Genomic DNA, 21,848 nt, shown 5'->3' on the forward strand with positions numbered 1-21,848 from the left:
TGACTCTCCACTTTAGAGATCGGCGCTCCGTTACAGAAATCGCGCCAAAATCTCCGTTCTCATGTGTGAACAGAAACCCTATCCGTTATGGTTGTCGTGCCGGCCAGTATACTGTGAACATAACCTTAAACTGAACTCAAATTTCAACTCTTAAACTTATTCCTCTTGTTCCTTTTAGGTAGTATGAACGATTCTTAACTTTTGATTCTGTGCATGACCGAAATCGCTCAAGTGTGAGAAATCAAATGAAAGCTACTGAGCTTTTCTTTTCTGTGTTATTGTTTATTATGCTGTACATGGTGGTTCTACATTTTAGGTCTGTGGGCGAAATCCTTAAGTGTGGCCATTGACTGCATGAAACCTAACTTAACCGCGATTTTCCTGAGGTTTTCTTTATTGTGCCGTACAAGTTGATTTAAACTGGGCTTCACTTCTCTCCTGTTGTGGTGTTTTGTCATGCTGTCCTAGTAGGTTCCAACTTATAGTCCTACATTCCGAATTTTAATTTCAAAGAGAAAACTACTGACTAGTACTTTCCTGTGGTACTGATTGCTATGCTGTATAATTTGGTTCTAACCTTGAGTCTTTGGATGAAATTCTAAAGTGTGACCATTGAAATGAATGCTACTGAGGAGTTCTTTCCCGTGGTACAGTTTATTATGATCTACAAAGTGGTTCTAACTTTCAAGTCTATGGATGAAATCCTTAACTGTGACTATTCAAAGGAAAGCCGCTGAGCAGTACTTTACTGTGGTGCTGTTTATAATGCTGCAAAAGGTGTTTGTTACTTTTCTTTTGAGTCTGTGAATTAAATCCAGTGTTGTGCTCGTTCAAATGAAAACTACTGACGAGAAGTCAGTGTCGCGCCAAGTCAGTCAGTGTGTAGTATGTCGTACAAGGTACGTGTATTTCTGATCTGTAAGCTCAGGTAAAACCATGAAAGCCAAAAAGAACTACTTTTTTGTAGTAATATCAGTTGCCATTCTTATAAGGGCCGGTTTCATTAATCCTAAGGGATAATGAGAAGGACATTTTTTTTTGTTCACAAGGATTTTAAAGAAATATTTACAATATCACTTTCAGGAAGCGTGCACTTTTATTAGTAGTCGCTTCATTTTTTTCCCTTTTCTATTTTGATCCTGGTCTTTCCTGATTGACAAAATTCTCAAAAAACGTAATTCTCAAAAAACAAAATTCGCTTGAAACAACTTATGCTTTTTCTACATCCTCATCGCGGTAAAAATCTCCCTCCGTGTTTCGTACTGTAACGGTCTCGTAAACTGCTCCTTAAGGTGATTGGCTGCGTAGGAGTTTGCGACTTTTCCGAGCGGATGAACAGATAAGAGCGTGGGATGTTTAATCTAAGCAAAAACTACTAAAACTTCCAGTTCCTTTACGTTGGGTCCGGTTTACGCCACGCTATTACGCACAACCATGTTCACGCTGTGCTTGTTTTATACTGTAAGAATTAATATCAAAAAACCTACCGCGATTTTTACTGAGCAATAATCAAAACAACTGACACGCTACTAAAAAACCGTAAACATCCCGCAGAGGATGTAGTGTGGCTGGAAACCAATAGATTTTGTATACACATGTTGTATATCAACACTAGAGAAGTCCTATAAAATGTTCCGTGATTGTTATAGACTGAAATATTTATTTTTATCAGTCCGATTGACGTAACTGAGGTCGTTTCCGACATATTTTTATTGGACCGATTGACGTAGCCGAAGTCGTTTTCGACATCCCACTTTCCCTCAATTTTTTCACCGACGTAGAAAGTTTTTAAATATATTTTTTAAATTTCCGTTGATTTCAGTCTTTTTTGTTCTATCCCAATGGGTCATTCAGATTAAATTTGAAAATTACATCTTTATCACAAAGATCTTTGAAATAGAAATGCAGTTAAATACCGAAAAACAAGTTTCAAGCTAAGATGTCTATTTTGGGTCTCAATTTGATTTACCAAAGTTTTGGAGAATTCAAGAAATCAGTTGTTGTTTTATTGGTTGAAGTATACATTCACCATTTTGGGGTATTCAATTCTGCAGAATTTAAAAATAAATGAACATTTTGCATGTCTCTGTTGAAAGTGGGAATAGGTTCAAGCTGAAGAGCAACCGGAATCTTAGCGGTTTCGAGCGGCTTCATTGATTAATGCGGGGTTAGTGTCATCTGTTCTAATCCTAGAGTTTAAGAAATCACAAGAACTTAAAACCCAACTACTGCTAAGAAAATAAGAGGTCTTTTTAATCGTCCCGCCAAAATATTTTGTCCTTTGGCTTAAAAGTTAGCACTGAACTACACATAACATCACAAGTAAAGGAACAAACGATTGTTTCTACATCCTAAACATATGAAAGAAATTTAGCTAATTATCCTGTTTCTTGTGATGTCCCTGTGCCATTTCATCGCCATTTTATGGGTTTTAGTGTAACCGGCCTCTGAAACAGGTTTGGGCCGGTAAAATACTTAAAATAGTCATAAATCGGCTTAGAGACTACACAAGAAAAACGAAATATAAAGCTCAAGTTTGGTAAGCCGATTTTTATTTAAAACTCTTTCATATTTTTAGGTTTAAGAAACAATTAATTTCCTTTTCAAAGGTTACGCAAGAGTGCCGACGGTTCATATTTGGAGTTTCGGTTACTTGTGGTTGCACGTCTATGTTGTAGTTAATCCTTATAGTTGGTTTAAATTTATTTTCCTTTGTTTCAAACTCATTATCTTGAATTACCTTTCCCAAACACAAAGAAAAATAGATTTTAAACAGAGATGAAGTTGAACCACAACATACACCTTGTAAACTATTAAAATGGGAGGTTCAAACTTTCATCATTTAAGTGAAATGTAATCGTTAAGTCGTCAAAATTGATGAAATCTCAAAAGCAAAAAGTTGAACTAGGCAAGCGAAGTCAAGTCAAGTCAAGTTTATTGTGTATATACGGACATACCACCACCTAGTTTACAGGTATTACACATGAAAGTAAGAATTAATAATAATAATAATAATAATAATAATAATAATAATAATAATAATAATAATAATAATAATAATAATAATAATAATAATAATAATAATAATAATAATAATAATAATAATAACAACAGTAAGAACTAACTGAAATGATATAATGTATGCGGGTATTCGCCTCCTACGAGGAGAAGTGGCGCACAGGAGATAATTTTCTTTGCAGTGCATAGCGGATTTCACTTGCTCTGTGTTACTCCCAATTTAAAAAAAAGGGGCAGGGGGAGGACTACAACAAGACGTTTTGTGGCTTTCTGAACAACGTAATAGATAGGTGTATTTTAGAGGATGTTTGATTGTGTATGCTATATGGGTGAAACTTGTAAACTCTTTTTATGTTACAAGAACACAGCCCGATATACAATCTTAACAGCTTCCTTTCCTTTACCTGTCACTACACTGCTCACAGTCAGTAATTATGGCTATTCAATTGCATACACGTTTTAGTTATTGATTACACGGGTTTTTTTGTCTAACGGCCGCGATTGTTGTTTGAAAAGAAGCTTAGAATCAAGGTCCTTTTCATTCCGTGCTGAGTACAAGAAAGGAAACAAAGTCTCTTTATACAACGACGTTTTTTAGACGGGCCTTTTTTCTCGGCAAGTTGAACGAGTCACCTAGCGTAGGCATGTTTTCTCCGGCTATCTCGTTGGTATGATTCGTTTTAGACAATAGAGCCATTTATACGAGGAAAAATAAGACGCGTCTTAAGTAAGACAGGTCTTATTTTTACTCGTATAAATGGCTCTAATGTAACAAATTCATCAGTTGATTTGCACTGCTAATGATGCAACTTAACTGCTGATTAAAAGCCTCGTATTTTCGTCCAAAAGGAAAGTCCTTGCAAGAATAATAGACTTTTGCTTTGGGATAAGTGAATTTTCGTGTCGATGCATGGAAAACTATCGGTACCTGGTCAAACCCGACTCCGCGTCTTTCAAAAAGTGATCTCTAGTATGTGCGTCAGAAAATGTTTTGCACTGGTAAAAGTAATAAGTAGAAATATAAATTTTTTTTATCTTGGCTACGACATAAGTGAACATTTATCACTGACAGTAAAAAATGGAGAAAAAGAAAGGATAAAATGCAGAACTTTAAAAACTTAGACTAAAATACCGCGTAAAATATTACAGATTCAAATCTCTCTTTGTGCTTTAGAAGAAGTGATCAGAGGACGAACTCATTTACTTATCAGTGAAATAACTTTCCGGAAATCTACCTCTACTTGTCTTCAGTCGCAGGAGCCTTTAGTTTCACGATGAAAAAAGTGAAAATCTCACCCATATTGGAACATTCTAATCTTGTGTTGTTCAATGAATGAGTTTACTATGATTAAGTCTTTTCCTTTTTTATGGCTTGACAAAAGACCGCCGTTATAGCTCGGCGTTCTCGACTTAAGATTTGAAATACTGGGTGTGGTTTCTTCTAAAACTTTTAACATATTGTTTTATAGTTTATCGTGGAACGCTTTGTTTTGACCTTTAAATTTATATTTTAGTCTCATGTACGCGAACATCGATCGAGCAAGTTTCTCCGCGAAGTATTGTGACAGACAGTGTATTGATGCGAACTAGTTTTGTTAACTTGAAAAAAATTAACGAGACAGATACACAGGAACAAGTTCTTTTCCTGTCAAGTAAAATAACTTTCGTTGTAAATACAAAAGTGTAGGGCCTAACGTGAAAGTGACGCGTTTCACACAACGTGGTTTAATAGCGTGCTGAGGCCCTCAATATAATCATCACAATCAGAGTTGACGCTTGATTACGTTTAAACAATTCCTGTTGATTAACTCACGGAAGGAAGCTTTAGGTGCCTCGCATCGTTTTGATGCTGATTTTCCTTCCTCTCTGGTTTTGTGGTAAGTATGAATACGTTTTGCAAATTTAATTAGCTATCAACACTGCTGCGCCCGCTTGTTAAATAAATCCTGTTCCAAATAAATTTAACTACTCTTTGTTGAAATTGTAACACCTCAACCATAAGAATATCCTGAATATCCTGGAAGGCGATTTTGTAGGCACGTAGCAAGGATATCTTAGCTTCTACTCGTACGCTGAATCGAACGGTTAAACGGTGTTCTAATATTCGATTTCTTGAGTGATACGCTAATGATAACAGACGTATGTTTTGAACACAACAGCACTCAAATATTCACCTCCCTGTAAAGTTATTTTGTCTTCTTTGAGTTTACTTGCGTTATCGATGATAAAGACTGGTGACTACAGTCAGAGTTGATGAAAGAAATTCAGGACACTAATTTATGGGTTGCGGGCCGTTCGATGAACATAACTGGAACGAATCTAAAAATTTTCACGATGTTTCAATGCAAAGCCAGTTACTGTTTATAACACCGCTGCGGACTCTAAAAATCTTTCACTCGATGCTTTATTTCTCCGCCTACTTGTTAATCCATTGTTTAGATTTTCTAGTTCTTGTTACCTTATTCCCGTGATTAGATTGTTGTGATTGTCTGTTAGAATTTCCTGTGTAGTCATTAGCAATAGGCACTCCGCCTCCTCGTTGCCTTCTGATTGTACCTTTCCTTTAGAACAGGAGATCGTTAGGGGCTGGAATGCGTTCTTGTAGGTGTCAATAGCATGATTCATAGCCTGCTAGGGTGTGAAAAGCGCCCAATTATCTATGCTACCCAGTCCACAATACGCTACAGCGGGCAAGCCAATCTCATTCATACAAAACAATGAAGCTGATCTTAATGTTTTCCAAACGGAAGCGACTACCGCTGCGGTTTTTTAAGCCCTTGTTGTATATCTTCCTCAAGAAGTCCCTAAGAACGTATATATTCTGCTTGGAAAGCTCGTATCACTTACATTCCCCCTGGACGTACGACGGAACAACAAGTATACCGTCAGTAAATATGGTGTGCTAAAAAAACGCGATTGAAAGATCATTTGTCACGTCGAGCTGTCAAGAGACTTTTGAAAACTTTACACTTTAAAGTGACTGTGAATGTGATTTGCATGTTCTTGTAAAGGTACTTCAACACGTCCTCGTATAATTTTTTGGTCGTGAGTTCAAGCTGAAGGATCGCACAGATCTTGGTGACACCGATTCTATAACTTTTTTGATACGTTATACCCAGGTATGTGCTCTCAGTTTACAACGTGTAAAATTGTGTCTTTTCCCTCGTTCTCGGCTTAACAGTCAAATATCATCAATTTTTAAATGCACGTTGCTGCTGCCGAGAAACACACATTCCTTTGATATTGGAGTTGTGTAGAGTTGTGCATATAACAGGGTTAATTCTTCACTTCATCTCATTCTCTTCAGATCCTCTCGCTGTAAAGAAATCATGTCTTACTCCAACGCGTGGCGTCTTCTCGCTGCGATCGTTTTCATTTTGTCAAAATTATCACTGCCCCTGGCAAATCGACACAAGTTCAGTGGCAACGTGGATTCAACTGATAACTCTGCCCCATCCAGAAGCGCAGGGTCTGTGAAGGCTTCCTTCTGCAAAAACCGTGTACGACCGACACTACCTCCCAGTCCGCGGCTACCCATCTCGCTGTGGTCTATGCGCGCCCAAATGTATCTGCAGATTCTTCCTGATGGCAAGATCAATGGAACTTTACAGTTTAATAAATACGGTAAGAGCCCTTCCTTTCCGATGTAATCTACACTTTCCTCAAGTAATATGTGATGCTTTGCACATTGATTTTTCTTCGGTCCATCAACTTTTTTATTCAAGTGAATAATTACTGACTTTGAAGCGCAAAACAGAATTCAAGAACGCGAGTGTTTTCTGAAAATTTTTTTTCGTGAAACGAAACGCATGGTTTTTTGTGCTTAAGTTTCTTACATGGATTGTATTAATCTCATAAGCACGGTTATTAGGAAATACTTTGTGTTTCTGTTTATTTTTTCCTTTCTTTTTTTTCATGCTTCAGTATGCTTTTATCGTGTTTATATGTTTAACGTTGAGCAACACTAAACGGCATCAAGTTTGAAATGAAAGCAAACCCAGCATTGAAGTTCATACGCAAGAATCTCAGCGGGTCTCCCAGCGGGACTCACAGCGGGACTCCCAGCGGGTGGTCTCTTCCCACTCAGCAAGAAATTGTCAAATGGAAACAAGAGCTCCCTTACGAAGCTAATTTACGCGTGTTGTTCTTTTTTCACGCGGAAGACCTGGTTTGTTTTCCGTCCCGAGAACCAAAGGTGATGAATAGAATATACCATTACAGCTTTCACTGTAAAGAAAAAAAACAGTTGAAAAGTCAGTCCACGTCTTTAATAGATCATTAACAAGCTTTAAGCTGTGAAAACAAACAGATATTTGTCAGCTTTCCGCATCAACTGCAATGTTCCTTAAGTCTCGGTGTCTTTGTTATTGAGTTTTGTCAATGTTGGTTACAAGCAAACAATTTCGTCAGCTAATGACGCATATTGCACCGAGGAGGAATTTACGTCTTAGAGCTCACTTCCGTCAAGAAATGAGATTTAACCAAGTATTTACTTAGCTTTACATTTTATCCTTTTAACTTAAAGACAACTATTAGATTACAATACCAATTGCTATCTGGGGAGGCACGCATTGAAAGTTGTTTTCCCACAAAGGTCAGTTAAAAGTCAATTGTTTTTCCTGTTGACAACCCTATGTTAGACTGTGAATACGAATCTTATCACATGTAGATTCTACTTTGTTTAGTTTTAAAGTAGCGCTATCTTTGTTACCCGGGAGGTACCACCGAAATGTCGGTCCTTAAACCGCAACTTTTAAAGAATGATCCGAAAGAATAACCGCTAGGGTAAATATTAAAATTGGATTAAAGCGATTCTGAGCCCAATATTCAAGTATCACTTCCAAGGATATCAATTAAAAATAGTATGTGGAGACGCTGTTTTCTTACTTCAAACAAATCTACCAGTTTGCATTTTCTCCTTAACGAGATACAAAATAGGACAGCCAAAAATGACGGGAGAGATCAAAGGTCCTGTTTACAACAACACGCTTTTAGTAATCGAAAAGTATTCAAGGCTATAAAATATCGATTGGCACGTGCTTACGTGATTTTCTAATTGGATTTGGGTATTTCGTATTGCCACAATATTGAGAAACACTTACCCACATGCATGTAGGCTTATCAGTAATACCTTTTAGCCTTAACAACAGGTCTGTCCAAGGAAACTGATTACAAAAAAAGACTTAAAGCGATCGCTTACTTGTAGATGATAAATTATCAAGATTTTAACCACAGTCAGGGAATGTTAAAACTGTTTCCTCCAAATAAAAAGTTCGTCTCGGTTCACTGGATTACTTATTGGTACTTTAGACTTGGTCAGATTTTAATCAGAAAACAATAAGCTGTCGACCACAGTCGTATGTAACTTGCCTCAGTTCGATTCATGTATAAAACGATACAGAAAAACTCGTCGCAAACGATATGCACAACATGAGGCTTCAAATTTACTATACACTATTTTCGTTTCTTATTCATTTGGAATTGAAAAGATAAATACGTTCATACACTTCTGTATTCCCGAATTTAGACCAATAAGGTCAAGCCTATTTATACCCGCTTTCAGACCAAAACGGTGTAAAACCCATCCCCTTCGTGGTGGCCCGTACCTATCAAACAAATATGAGGGAAGAACCCCCCGGGATCCTTCCTGTTACATGCGTCAACTCATAAAATGTCGTGACCTGAATATCCTGAATGTTAATCAGTACTTCAAAATGAGGGTTTTATCTAAACGCAGATAAGGAAATGGTGAAGATAACTCGAGGATGGTTTTATGTCTAAGTTAATATCCGTCACTCAGATTGGATCTTATTGCAAGTTCAAGTTTGAGTACCTACTCACGAGGTACATGCGTGGAAAAAATGTAACTCTCCAAGATCCGCGACTAATCAAATGATACGTCTGTTTTGGAATGAAAGGTCGATGCAAGCGATTACAATGTACTACCGATGGCTTAAAATCGCGAATAGCGCACTTTTTTTTGTAGATTGTAAGACCTTTATCGAGTAGTAAACACTTGTCGGATTGTACCAGTACTTTATTTTATCTTACCCGATAAAAATCAATTGAGAGATAACGTTGACTGTTTTCCTGTGTCCTGCTGTCTAATATAATTTGCTTTCTTAAATTTAATATTTTGGGAGGGAGTGAAGAGTAGAAGACTGCGTTTTTTAAATTATTGCGTCTTAAAATGTGGCAGTGATTTGCATCATTTACGGGGTTTCTTAGGAAAATCAATGAAGGGAGGACTTAACCCTTTAATACCTAAGAGTGATCAGCATCAAATTTCGCCTTGTAATATTATTGCTTTGTAAAACAGGGTGGTCATGAGAATTACGGACATGATCACACAAGACGAATTTGCTTGATGTTTTATCAACTTCTCCCCACTACTTCTGTAGGAAATGAATAGGGGTAACAAATGAGAATTCAAATTTTGATGTAAGGGTTTAAAGGGTTAAACAATTCTCCTATTTTTACCCCGTTATCCAACAGGACTAGTTTTAATTTATAGTGAACACTTCAATGAAAGCTTTGGTTTTGTATAGCGCGCTTTGATTGGCCGTAGGCACTAGGCTGTAGTGCTAAAAGTGGCGGGGTGGCAGGTTAAGAGGCATGGGTGTCGACTTTGAAGTCGTTCAGAACATTGGTCTACCTAGGATGTAGTATGATGATGATGATGAAAATGGAAAATAGACGGTCTGCCTCACTAACCTGCGAAACGGGGTCCTTCGATCTCTGAAAAAGCCTAATCGCAGTTGAGGTTTCAAGGGACATATTATACACCCCCTGCCCTTTGCCATGAATTTTGAGTACATGCAACCCGGTCCATCCCCGAGGATAGCGGTACATGGCACCAGTGGCGGATCGAGACCTTAAAGATGGGGCTGGGCGGTAGGAACATTCTCTTGAGCATGGTCTTCCCGAAACAAAGTATCGCGACACCTTGGCCTTACGGGACTCGCTTTCAGTAAAAGAAAGGGGGAACCTTTGCCATTACCCTAGATCAGCATCTGCGCAGGAATAACTTTGCTTTAAGTAGGTTCTATTTCTGTGCTGACTTGTTGTTTCGTGTGTATGTGTTTTTTTACTTTAGCCAAGTTGAATATCGAGACTGTTACCACGGGAGCTTGTGCGGCGCGCATCAAAGGTGTCGAGAGTCAGCGGTATCTCGTCATGCAGCCAAACGGTACTCTCACTAGTCAGGTATGCATCTAGTCCACAGATTTTTTTCTTAATTCAGTGGTCCCTCAGCAGGTTGAATAGTCAAGTATTTTTGCCATTGTTTTGGTTTTCCAAGGCAAAGCTCTGTGATTGGCTACAAAATGTGACCTCGCCTTTTTGACCAATCGAAAATAAAACTAAAATCAAGCACGCGTTCTCCTTCGCTTGACATCAGCTGCATATTTCCCTCGAGTTTTGATGGGTCAATTCGAGTATTAGTTAACTACGTCTGTTGGGACTGGTCAGAGCAGTTTGTTTGTTACCTATTGCGACACTAATCTGCAAACAAGCTGTCCATTTAGGGATATCTCTCTTATCTAAAGAGAATCAAAATAATCTTCCTGACCCCGGTTCCTCGAAAGATTGTTTTGGTTTAAACCAGCGTTAAGAGAAATTTTAACCAAAGTTTTCTCGTCGAGAAACATGTAATTGGATCTTAATTCGGTGAAACAGGCAACAAAAACATGCAACTTGTCTTGCAATATTGCTGCAAAACGAATTGCATAGCGATGTTGCGCGTTTGACCACTCACGTTCAAACCTGTTAACAACTTGATCAGTGTGTTGCAAGAAAGGTTTGATGTGGGTGGTAAAACGCGCAACATCGCTATTCAATTCGTTTTGCAGGAATGTTGCAAGACAAGTTGCATGTTTTTTCGTCCGTTTTACCGTGCGTTTACAAAATGTTGTTGGACTTTAACTCCCAGATCCACTTAAGAAAAAACAAAATTCTACTCTTAATGATAAATAGTAAGGTAAATGGATTTATATTAAGCACTAAAACTTTTAATCCTGTATTAGCGCGCGCTTGTCGGTCTTTCAGCTATCGAGCCCTGAATCTTAAATCGATATGCACTTCAAGTCCAACCGCTAATCCGTAAACCTTAAGTCTTGAATTGAGTTCTAGAATTAATCAATAATTTTGAAGTGCATTTGTCTGTATTTTACGAAACTGACCCTAGTCGGGAACGCCCCTGACTAATAAGCAGGCCATTTATATTAAGTCAGTAAATTTGTAAGTGAGAGGAAACTTCTGGAAATCCCTTTTTTCCGTGTTGTTAAATAAGATTATTGTTTCCACCCATTACTTAATTAAGGATCTGAGCCGATCCAAATATATTTTGCATTTTTCGTATTCTGTTTGGCACTCTAATCTGGGCCGGGCTGTTCAAAGCAGGGTTAAGTTAACCCAGGATTAGTGCGAAATTTGATTTCAGAAATGAAAGCTTGAGAAGCAAATTAAGTTTAATTCATTTTGTCTACAATTTGATGATTGCATGCTCTAAAAAGAATACAGTACATTATCCGAGAAAATACTTTCGAACAAAATAAAACGAAAGCCAGATTAAAATTTAACCCCGGGATAGCGCTAATCGACCTTCGAACAACTGGGCTCTGAGTTCTATTAAATGGAACTCAAGTGGCAGCCTGAGGTTCCCGGTGGGGTACTAAAGAAATGTTTATACGGGGAGGCTCTGCACCGAGGTCCAACCCCTTACCCCTTTAAATACCATTTTTCACGAAAAAAAGTACCCCTTTCTTATACCTTCTATTGACAAATGGTACCCCTTTCGCATGCCTTGTTTAGAACTTTACATCCCTTTTAACTGCTGTAAATGCACTAACTTTTAAATAGGAATCAATCACAAAAATAGAACATTTTCTCGACTTTATAAGGCCACAAAATTTTTTAGCTGGTCGATAATTCATCCAGTGCCGTGTGAAATAAACGTAGCCTGGAGTGGATTTAGCATACCCTAGTGTATTTAGAGCAACTACTTTCATAGTCAGAGAGACCTTTAGGGCCAGTTATTTAAATGTAGTTTAGCCAGTGTTTAACAAAACCGCGCTCGAAGCCATTTTCAATTTGCCCAACGATTCTGTCTAAACGCCATTTATTGTGAACAGTTTTATAAAAGCATACAGAGTAGACAAGAAAAGTATTTACTTCTTAAAGTAACCCACTAAGGAAGAGATCTTGAGGTCCAAAGACTTGTTAAACCGCGGCTTAGGTTAGACTTCGTTTGAACTATCGACCCTTAGATTCTAGGATGAGAGCGACTTCGAGAACGAGATTTTCTCAACACTGCGTATTGCTCGCGCGTGAAGCAGCGTCATTTTAGCGGGAAAACGTGATAGCCGTCGTCATTCGTCGTCGTTATCCATGCTACTACGAGTTTTAGCGAGAATGTCGCAGTGCTGATCAGAAACAAGTTATCAAATGGTAGAAGTTTTATCATTTTGCGATCGGAAGAAGGCTTAACCTCCTTTTATAAAGATAACAGTGTCAACTTTTTTGGTGACTCAAAAGTACAATAAGGCTTTGTCGTCCTCTTATCTAAAGCTCACTATTTTACTAAGAATAACTGTTTTCTTTTCTTTAGACCCAACCCGACGAGAAAGGATCCACGTTTAACGTCCAGCTACAGGGAGACTTTTTCGCATTTGAAAACAGGAACTATTTCATTGCGCTCAAATATGAAGGCACGTTAAGGAAGATCATGGCAAACAGGAATGGAACAAGCACTCGGAAAAGCACCAAGTTCATGCTTATACCACCGCCAGGGTCAAGAAAACGAAGACATCCGTCGGACTTCGGCTTCAGACGAATGGTGACTAAAAGTGACTATAGATAGTTTTTCAGTGATCTATGTCGTCGCTGTTTTTTTTTTATTTCATTAAAAAGTTTCGCGCTCAGTGTTAATTTGCCATTTCAGTAAGTTGGTTTTGTGCATAAATCCCTAAAAAAAGTTATTATAAGCTGACATTATCGGGAAACAGCTTACAGCCTGACTCTTAACAGTGAGTTCAAGTGAGTCTTTGTCCTTAGCAGAGATGTTAGCCCGCGTTATTAGAGAGCTTAAGCAACGACGACGACGGTGAATTCACGCTGTCTCAAAATTCATCGCTCTTATTTCATGTCGTTTAATTTGTCAATTACGTTGGTGAATTTTTCTATAGTTGAATTCCAAAGGACTGTATCTAAGTTAAAAAAAAAAAAATAGAAAATCTTTGTCTTGTGTTTCACGCTCTCCACAAAACGAGAAATTAGGCAGTTTCACGTTGTGGTTGTGCAACGACGGCAAAGGCAAAGAAAGGTACAAAACAGCGTGATGCACGTGCAAAGTTTTTTTTTATCCAACCCGTTTGCCTTTTTGTCGTTCTCGTTGCCGTCCGCCGTCGTCGTTGCCTAAGCCCCCTTAGCTTGGTGACAGTGCGTGCGCGAAGCGGCTTATTTTTGTTCTCTCGTATTTTTAGCGACCACAACGCTGCTGCCGAGTCTTTTCTCTTTACTGCAAGCCGCGTAAGCTTCAGAGCTGCCGGCCGATTAGAATATTTTGATCACGTCCGGACTTTTGAGCACTGCTTTAGTATTAGGGTATCTTTTTCATTCCCGGAGGTGGTTAAAGTAATCATTCGTTGTTGTAAAATACTAGAAACAAATGATACAGTGCAAAAATACAGGTAAAGAGGTTTCATTTGGTCACATCATAGGATTACATCCATATACTCAAAAGTTAGAACTAAGTTCTACGGCATAACAAATAGTATCACTGGAAATTACTACTAAGTGCCTATCATCTGAATGGTCACATCTAGGGGTTTCATCCACAGAATCAAAGTTAAAACCACCTTTTATTACAATATAAACTTCACCACAGGAAATTTCTGCTCCGGAGCTTTCATTTGAATGGTCACACAGTAAGATTTTGTCCGCGTTCTTAAAATCCAGAACTTCGAAAAGGTAGCGAACCCTCGGAGTGAAGGATCGTGAAAGGGTTGTAATTTTTTACTTGCATTGAAGATGAATGAACTCCAATTATGGTTGTAGTTTTTCTTATTTATTTCCAAGGACTTGTTGAATCTCCGTATCAGGTTAAGGATGGCAGCGCAGTTTTGCGATTTGGTACGGTTATATCACGGTTATCTGTAGAACCTGCGTCGAAACCGGCGTCTTAAAAAACGCTTGTTAAGACTGATCATAGTTTCGAGTTTCTAGTGGAAAATAACTGGAAAATAAGAAAGGAAACTGTCGCGCTATTAAGTACAGATCATAGCCTTATATACGAATGATCTTACCTTTAGTCATTCATGTGGCTTAAAACTTCGGTTGAGTTTGAAATTTAATTTTGTGTGAAATTTTCCTGTGGATCACTAAATGATAAGAGTAGAGCATAGTTTGTTTTATTTAAAAAATAGTGTATCGTTATTATACATTTATGATATAAATTACTATTTTGCAGTAGGGAAGGAAGATGATTATTTATAACATAGCTGTAAAAACTAACCTTTTAACCATATATACAAATGTACATAAACTATTGATGTGTGGAACCACGAATGCGTCTTTTCATGCATTTACTTTTTGTTTTGAAAAAGCTCCAGCTTGTACGCCATGAGTGGCTTGAAAGCATACGTCTCTTATTCCGTATACAGTAATAAAATATAGGAGCCTGAGCAAGCTCTCGACTCAGGGACTGGAGAGTGAGGGAGGGAATTAGAGCTACCTTTACCCCCATCCCCTCCCCCCTGAGTAAATAGCGAGCTCACAGGATTCACGTACATGCTAGACTTGCCAGGGTTGGTACCGGAAACATTTTTGGTAAGGTAGTCCGACTAGCACGCTTTAGCATGGCAGGAGTTGAGATTCTACTCATAAAGAAAAAAAAATTTAAAACATGTGTCTGGGGTTGTTTAGTGAGGAAGAAATAATTTCGTCAGATTTCGTCAATTTGAACAAGAGTCCCTGATCACTGTTACAGTGCACAGTATGTGCAACGTTATTTCCCTTTGTAAAGTGCGAAAAGAAAGTCGTCTTTGCGTGCGACTCAAGGATTTTTATCACCTTAGTCACAAAGTAGTTAAGTACTTTAAAAATCCTCCAGTCTGGTGGGTAGAAGAGTCCGAACCCCTTTCAACACTCCCCTTGCTTGCTCAAGTGTAGGAGCGAGGACTTGGTGGTAGAGCTCACGTGACCATCGCCTCCCCCCTCCCCCCCTTTTCGGGTCTCCCGGTCTTTTTTACGGGAACTGCACTGAAGTGTATTAGCCATTGGTGCAGTCATTCGAACGGGAAGGGGGAGGGGGGAATTCGGGTGCGCCCTTCGGTAGAGGAACACTACCTTTATCGAACCAGTTCAAGATGAATTTGAAAGTCACACCTTCGGATTGGACGGAAAACGAGGCGTGCGTTTCAAATGCTACGGGAACAGGTTTAAGGGCCCTCCGAATGCAAATTCTTCTCTTCTAAGGGCCCTTCAATTGCAAATTCTTCTCAAAAGAAAAAAATCTAAAGATTGGCCACACTGGGCTGACCAATATCGATTCTCTAGCTGTAGTTAATTTCGACTTCATTAGTTAAACGGAATCACTCAAATGTGTATATTGGCTATATCTCCCCCTTGTGAAAAATCCATTAATTTCTTGGAAGAGAGAATGAAAATTTTGTTCTTATATTCTTAGTAGTCATTATTCATCTTTTTGACGCCTTTCCATAGAAAGCCCGTTTTTACTGAATATCATTTGGGCTATAAGCTGTATTTGATAGATCTGTGGCCGGCGTCTTATGCTGAACACTCTATCTATTAACACGGATGATATATGGGTTTCACTCTTAGGCCCAGTTCAGACGCCGAACTTTCCATTACCCGAACCTAATTCGAATCAATGCCGACCCAAATTATTTAGATCGGCTGAATTGATTTAGATGCCGACCTTAATTCCAGCCGAACAAAATTTAAAAGGAGAAAAATGCTCATTTCGGTAAAACTCACTTGCGAAATACTTGATGATAATTTATGCACCGCGACTTGAAAAGTTCGGCGGTTGAATCAAAGCCCTTCCATTGAAATTGACATTCAGACGCCGAACTTTTCATGTACTCATGAAAAGTTCGGCGTCTTGACCTGGGCCTTACACGTCAAGTTCGGATGTCGAGTTTGTCCTTGACGGCCATTGAAATCGTCATTCATTATAGTTTTTCAATTTTGTTTTCATCGTAATCGATCCTATTGAACGGACACATTAATTCTAGTTAATCCACGTCAAATTTTGCAGCTAAAAAGTCATTATTCAAAGTCAAATCCTTGATTATTAAAAGTTATCGTTTATAGAGTGAGGGCAAGCTTTTACCGGCATAAGGGGCCGACCATTTGACTGTGATGGGGGGGGGGGGGGGGGGGGGGAGGTATGGGTGATTTGGTTTGCGTGTTTTTTTCCCCTCAAACCTCTAGTGACAGAATTTTCTTTTCCCTGACATACAGAGCCACTGAATGTCGGGTATTTCCTTGCAAGATTTTTTTTACCTCGAAATCAATCTGCAGGATATTTTTTCTGAAATCACCCATACTCGCCCCCAAAAGTCAAATGGTCCGCCCCTAAGCTGGTTTGATATAATCATTAATTAAAAACTTCACAACATTCGTACAATCGTCACTAATTTGCAATTCAGATTAACAGAACTTTTCTTTTTCAATTAAACAAACATTACCTTGTTTCTAACTTGGCTTCAACTTTAGGATAATATTTTTGGAAACATCTTTATGAACTTCATGATCTCGGAGAGCTTACTTTTTTTTTTAAAAACCACTGCCATAGCACATAATAAAAATATCACATATAAAAGTAACTCTGTCTAAAGCGAATCATTAGTTACAGAAAAATTAACACGTTATGGACGTTTTAATATCTAGAAATGCAAATACATTGTTCCTTGTGTACATTGGTGGAATTAAAAAGCACATGTCATTTTGAAGAGGAACTCATTGTAAAGAAGCTTGAAGATCAACTTGTTGTTACTAAGTGCCTTCTGTAGAAAATAACAAGAAATTTTTTCTCAAAACAAACATCTGCTTTTCCCGTCCTCTGCGATGGAAAGAAATGAGAACCATCGACTGCATTATTGAGTCATTTTGTTATGTCGAAGGTAAGTAGAAATTAGAGGAGATGCGTTTATCGAGAGCGATTAATTTTGAAAAGATAGCTTTCTTTTCTCCTAGAACAAAACTTGTTGTATGTGAAGCCGAATTGCATGCTCACAAAATTTCTATCTGTTTCAGGTTTTTCTTGCTGAGGAAAAGAAGAGATATTCGGGATTTGCTGGCAGAAAGAAGAACGTATTTAACGGAAAGCGACAGTCAAAGCTTCGTTTTGTATTGATGTGATTGTATTTACACGGTTTCTAAGCTGCGCTAGCTCTTTGTTGCAGTTGTATTTGATGGTCGCACCGCCACGGAATAATTCCCTTTTCCGACCAAAAAGGGATTCGGCGTCCTGACTCAGGTTTACATCGATGAAAGTGGCTTTTTAATTTTTTAATATGACAATGGTATGATGTAAACAAGACCTAAGTGACGAAAACTAAACCACCGATCTTCGATTTTATAGCAAGTGTCGCATTTAGTATCTCGTTATGCGCGATCAAAACAGTAAGTTTTCGCGCAGTTCATCTTCCGCCTCGCAGAGCGGGACTGGGCCCCGTGCAGCATCTGTTGAAGCGCTTAAGATCATGGGCAACCTTGAAGAGGACGAGAACAAGCGAGTTAAATCGGACAGCGGAAAAGCATGGTTACAAGGCCCTCACTCGTTCTCTCGACAGAGTTGCAGATTTGAACTGCCAATGGACATGCGTGTTCTTGAGCAGCTTTCTCCTTTACAGTATGTGGCTAGGTTCTGTCGCGTTAACAATCGCCGCAGAACACTATTTCGTCATTACTTTACTAAAAATGACCGGGATAGGGATGGGAATATCACAAGAAGAGAGATTTTGGGTGCTCTTCGTGATTTATACGCACAGTCCATCAACACAGAGCAAGTAAATTCTATTCTTGATCTGTTAGATATCGACAAGTCTGTGCGCACATTCGACTTGGATTCGTTCATTGCAGTGGCTGCATTCTCTGAACGATACTTGTACTACTGCTTTAGTTTGGCAGTGCAGAATGGAAGCGAGAAACGAACGGTTTTAGAAGAAACTGACTTTTGCGCTTTGAGTTGGAAACTTGAAGGCTGTAAAATAAGTGCCAAATTGAAGAAAGTTCTTGAAGTTCTGTAGACATAGTTAGCGCGGTCTGTGGCTTCTCAACTGGGTGGGGAACTTCAATTTGAAGGGGCTCAGACTTTCGTCTAAAAATTGGAATTAATTAACCCAGATGTAGACGAGATTTAGGGGTGGTTCAAGCTTTATTCGATCTCCCAAATGGGGAGTTCCATTGTAAAAAGGGAAACTCCCCTACAGCACGACGGCGTTTTCTTTAATTCTTAATTCGTTCACAACCCCCTAAGCGGATATTTGCATTGCTATGAAAGAATTGCCGTTTCACTTCTGAACATCCTAAGTCGTGATACTGAAATCTGTTATTGAAAAACAAGGCAATGAGCTGCCGGACTTCTTACGGTTCTCCCGACGCCATTAATTAAAAAAAGCAAAAATGTCGTATTTTGTTTACCCCTCAATACTTTTGACTCAAATTTCTTATCCAGTCGTAAACACATTAACCCTCCCCCATCTTTAATAGCCCTCGCGACCTGTTGTAAGCCTTGTAAAATCGTAACACTGTCGAAGCTCTTTTGCCGGACACTCTCATAAGGCCACAGACAGACTTAGCCGTTTGAACTTGCGAAACTTTTTTATGAAGTGGAGATTTAAATTCTGTAAAACGGGGCCCTCAGATGCCTCAGATATGATCAGGGTCAGTAACTGACAAAAAAATGGAAAAAACAATGGGAGCGAGTCTGCTCACTAATTTGGGGGTCTTCTACCATGTGACATAAACAACGTTATTTAAGTGTAAATAAAATGTTTGCGGTCTGATATATACCTCTAATTGAGGTCACCTACTAAAATTAACAAAATGTTGTTGTTGTTGATGTACAGGCGTACAAGATTGTTCAAAAATAGGCTCGATTACCAGCCGGCAAGACTGCCAGACCCGCACCAGTTCCCTGGCTACCAGAGGACTTTTTCTCGCGTGCGCAGGCTGATGCCTAATCTGAGATCAGCACGTTAGAGAGAATGCATGCATGGAAGCTGCTAAAATTGGGCGTGATCTCAGGTTAGCCGATGCCACGAGCGTTGACAGCAACCGGAAACCGCTCATGAAAAATCTCTGCCTGCAAGACTGCGAGCATTCTCTCTTTTTCTTCAGATTTAGTAAGGGGAGTGCACGCGCGTGCGAGCGTGGCACTCGCGCCTTCAGTCACGCGCGTGGTCATTTACGTGTCTCGGGCGTTTTGCTGGACGGACCAAGAAAAAAGAGAGACTGCTCGTAGTCTATCTGCCTGCTAAACACCCATGATAGAATGAGTTGATGAACTCATTGGTGTTATGTTTACTATACACCTCTCTGAAAGAAAAATGTCTAAAATTAGCCTCCCCGCAGACGTCTTTTGGGGTTCCTTTGTCACGCATTCATTTCTCGACAAACGAACCCCAAAGGACGTCTTAGGGTAGGCTAGTCTAATCGCAAAAAGTAGCCCTTTCACAAACTTTAATTCCCGCAAATTGAAGGCCACTTTCTTGGCGTACTGGTCATTCTCATTATAAATCATGAATGCAACAAATAAGACTAAAAATAGAACAGCAAGATTCACTAAAAATATATTTTCAATACCCCCTTTTAGAATACTGAAAGTTATTTTTACTCCCTGACAATCGGGTGTACTTGTTTCTCGTGTAATGTTTTGCTGACGGAAAACTCGAAATCGTGGATCGTATCTCCTATTTTAAGAGGCCGACCATTTGACTTTAACGTGGAGTGGGTGGGGGTGGGGGTGGGGGATTTGGTTTGTGTAAGAATTTTTTTCCCCAAACCCCTGGTGAGAGAATTTTATCCCCCGGTTTTTCTCCTGACACACAAAGCCATTGTATGGCAAGTATTCCTTGCAAGATTTTTTTTCGCTCGAAATCGTCTGCAGGATATTTTTTTGTGAAATCACTATACCCCCGCTCAAAGTCAAATGGTCGATATCGTTGAGGTGGTTGAGGACCAATCGGGGGAATTGGGAACTTCGGGTCGGTCAGGAAACAGTGAAATGCAAGTCCTTTTCGGGGCTTTCCCGACACATGAAAACTGGGTGTCAATGAAACTGAAAGTCGAAAAGCCCCACAACGGCTCAAAAAATTCCCGGACTTTTCCCGGAAGTAGATATGCCTCACGCGTAGGCCTGGTTCATAACTACAGTACTTCGCATGCGTGTTACTTCCCAAATTTCCCAGTGTACTTCCTGTAACTCGTGCAGTGAGGAGTTTACTGATGTACTGTTTGTGATTTTCTGTCTTTGCACCAGTTGGGAAAACTCTAGAATGTCTAATATTGCTATTAAAAGGGTTCAGAGAGAATTTAAAGAGATAATTGGTGCTTCTGCAAACGGCGAGGTAGGTGAATTTTCTTGTTTCTTTGGCAATGCTAACTTGCAATAATGTAAACTTGTTTTCCCACATCTATTTAAGCTTAATTTAGCTTACTAAGAATGGGTTTTATACTCGTCATTCGAAATAAGTATTGCTGCTTCTCAAACTGAACGCTTGCTTATGTTTTGTTGAGAGTAAAGGAAAATCATTTCAACTAAGCTTTCCTCTTTGTAGATGTTCAAATGTAAAGTTGAGCTGATCGATAACACATATACAAGATTACGAGGCGAAATATCAGGGCCTCCCGACACACCATTTGAAGGTAACTTACCGTTAAATATTTCATTAAAGGCTTGTTTAACTTAGATTTTTTAACATGTACGTTTTGACAAACCTAAGGGTCGCAACCTTGTTAATTTTTTGTCCCAAAAGCATTTGTCTTTGAAACCAAAATGTACAAGGTTATGTTTGCATTGGTAACCTGGCATTTTTTAGTATGCTCTAACCTCAAAAAAGCCATTACTATTCATTCAAAATAATTCTCAGTTTCTTATTGGCTCAAGTTTACCTGCTACGTTTTCATAACCGGCTATTACTAACCAAAATGAGGAGTAACGTGTTTTGCATTGTATAAGATTATTGGACAAATAATGACATTGCAGAAAGCATGACATCCCAGTGCAGAGCCTCAGAAAGTGAATGGAAGATTTCAAATGATTAGCATAAATGAATAAGCCAAATTATGAAAGCAAAAAGATGGAAAAGTTGCACAAAAAAACCCCTGTTGGCTGTTGATTGCTTTTTGAAGAATATCTTTCAAACGGTAAAAATTGTTCTTAAACTGAAGAAAACTCTGCTTAGTGCTAAGGATGTCATGCACTTGGGAAATTTTTTAGCATGTTATGATGAATTTTGTAAAAAGAAAACAGCCTTGTTGCCAGGTGATCAACAGGATAAGATTATTAGAAGAGGTTAGAGGAGTAGTATATTCAAGGTTTTGCTACCCTACAATATAGCCATCTCTTCTTGCTCCTTAGGCCATCCCAATAAAATGTTTCGTTTCCCATTGCCCTGTCTCTTGTGATGGTGGGTCGGTCAGTCGGGCAAAAAAAAAAAGAATGAACACTTGAAGGGGTCTAGGTTCCAGAGAATGCCGGGATGCTAAGTAAGAAAGCCTGGTTACAAAGTCAACTTGAAACGTGATATTTTCGACTATCAAATGTCTAAACAGCCTTTAAAAAATGTAGTATCGATGTT

General features: G+C 38.9%; 3 protein-coding genes across 4 annotated transcripts in view; all 3 read left to right on the forward strand.

The window, feature by feature from the left end:
• Window positions 1–4,800: 4,800 nt before the first annotated feature.
• On the forward strand, window positions 4,801–14,583 carry LOC140948379 (fibroblast growth factor 2-like). 2 transcript variants are annotated; one of them, XM_073397614.1, is made up of 4 exons: window positions 4,801–4,895; window positions 6,326–6,642; window positions 10,115–10,224; window positions 12,626–14,583. In XM_073397614.1, the coding sequence occupies exons 2-4, from the start codon at window positions 6,348–6,350 to the stop codon at window positions 12,875–12,877; spliced, it is 657 nt and encodes a 218-aa protein (XP_073253715.1). In that variant the 5' UTR covers window positions 4,801–4,895; window positions 6,326–6,347; the 3' UTR covers window positions 12,878–14,583. The 2 variants fall into 2 exon arrangements, with proteins under 2 accessions (XP_073253715.1, XP_073253714.1); XM_073397613.1 differs by lacking the exon at window positions 4,801–4,895 and adding an exon at window positions 5,295–6,137.
• A 2,411-nt stretch (window positions 14,584–16,994) lies between these two features.
• LOC140948133 (uncharacterized) lies at window positions 16,995–18,521 on the forward strand. The gene is made up of 2 exons (XM_073397357.1): window positions 16,995–17,165; window positions 17,299–18,521. The coding sequence occupies exon 2, from the start codon at window positions 17,652–17,654 to the stop codon at window positions 18,291–18,293; it is 642 nt and encodes a 213-aa protein (XP_073253458.1). The 5' UTR covers window positions 16,995–17,165; window positions 17,299–17,651; the 3' UTR covers window positions 18,294–18,521.
• A 1,937-nt stretch (window positions 18,522–20,458) lies between these two features.
• LOC140948017 (ubiquitin-conjugating enzyme E2 K-like) overlaps window positions 20,459–21,848 on the forward strand; it is a 10,553-nt gene continuing 9,163 nt past the window's right edge. Inside the window, exons 1-2 of the mRNA XM_073397241.1 lie at window positions 20,459–20,615; window positions 20,826–20,913. Coding sequence (XP_073253342.1) covers window positions 20,544–20,615; window positions 20,826–20,913 — 160 coding nt within the window. The 5' untranslated portion in view covers window positions 20,459–20,543. The remainder of the gene's footprint in view (window positions 20,616–20,825; window positions 20,914–21,848) is intronic.

This window comes from Porites lutea, chromosome 9, assembly GCF_958299795.1.
Source record: "Porites lutea chromosome 9, jaPorLute2.1, whole genome shotgun sequence".
NCBI classification, from domain to species: Eukaryota; Metazoa; Cnidaria; class Anthozoa; order Scleractinia; family Poritidae; genus Porites; species Porites lutea.

Coding starts and splice junctions, on each gene's coding strand:
- LOC140948379 (XM_073397614.1), top strand. CDS start 6,348: ATGTCTTACTCCAACGCGTGGCGTCTTCTCGCTGCGATCGTTTTCATT. Junction 6,643..10,114: donor TTTACAGTTTAATAAATACG/GTAAGAGCCCTT, acceptor TTTTTACTTTAG/CCAAGTTGAATATCGAGACT. Junction 10,225..12,625: donor ACGGTACTCTCACTAGTCAG/GTATGCATCTAG, acceptor TCTTTTCTTTAG/ACCCAACCCGACGAGAAAGG.
- LOC140948133 (XM_073397357.1), top strand. CDS start 17,652: ATGCGCGATCAAAACAGTAAGTTTTCGCGCAGTTCATCTTCCGCCTCG.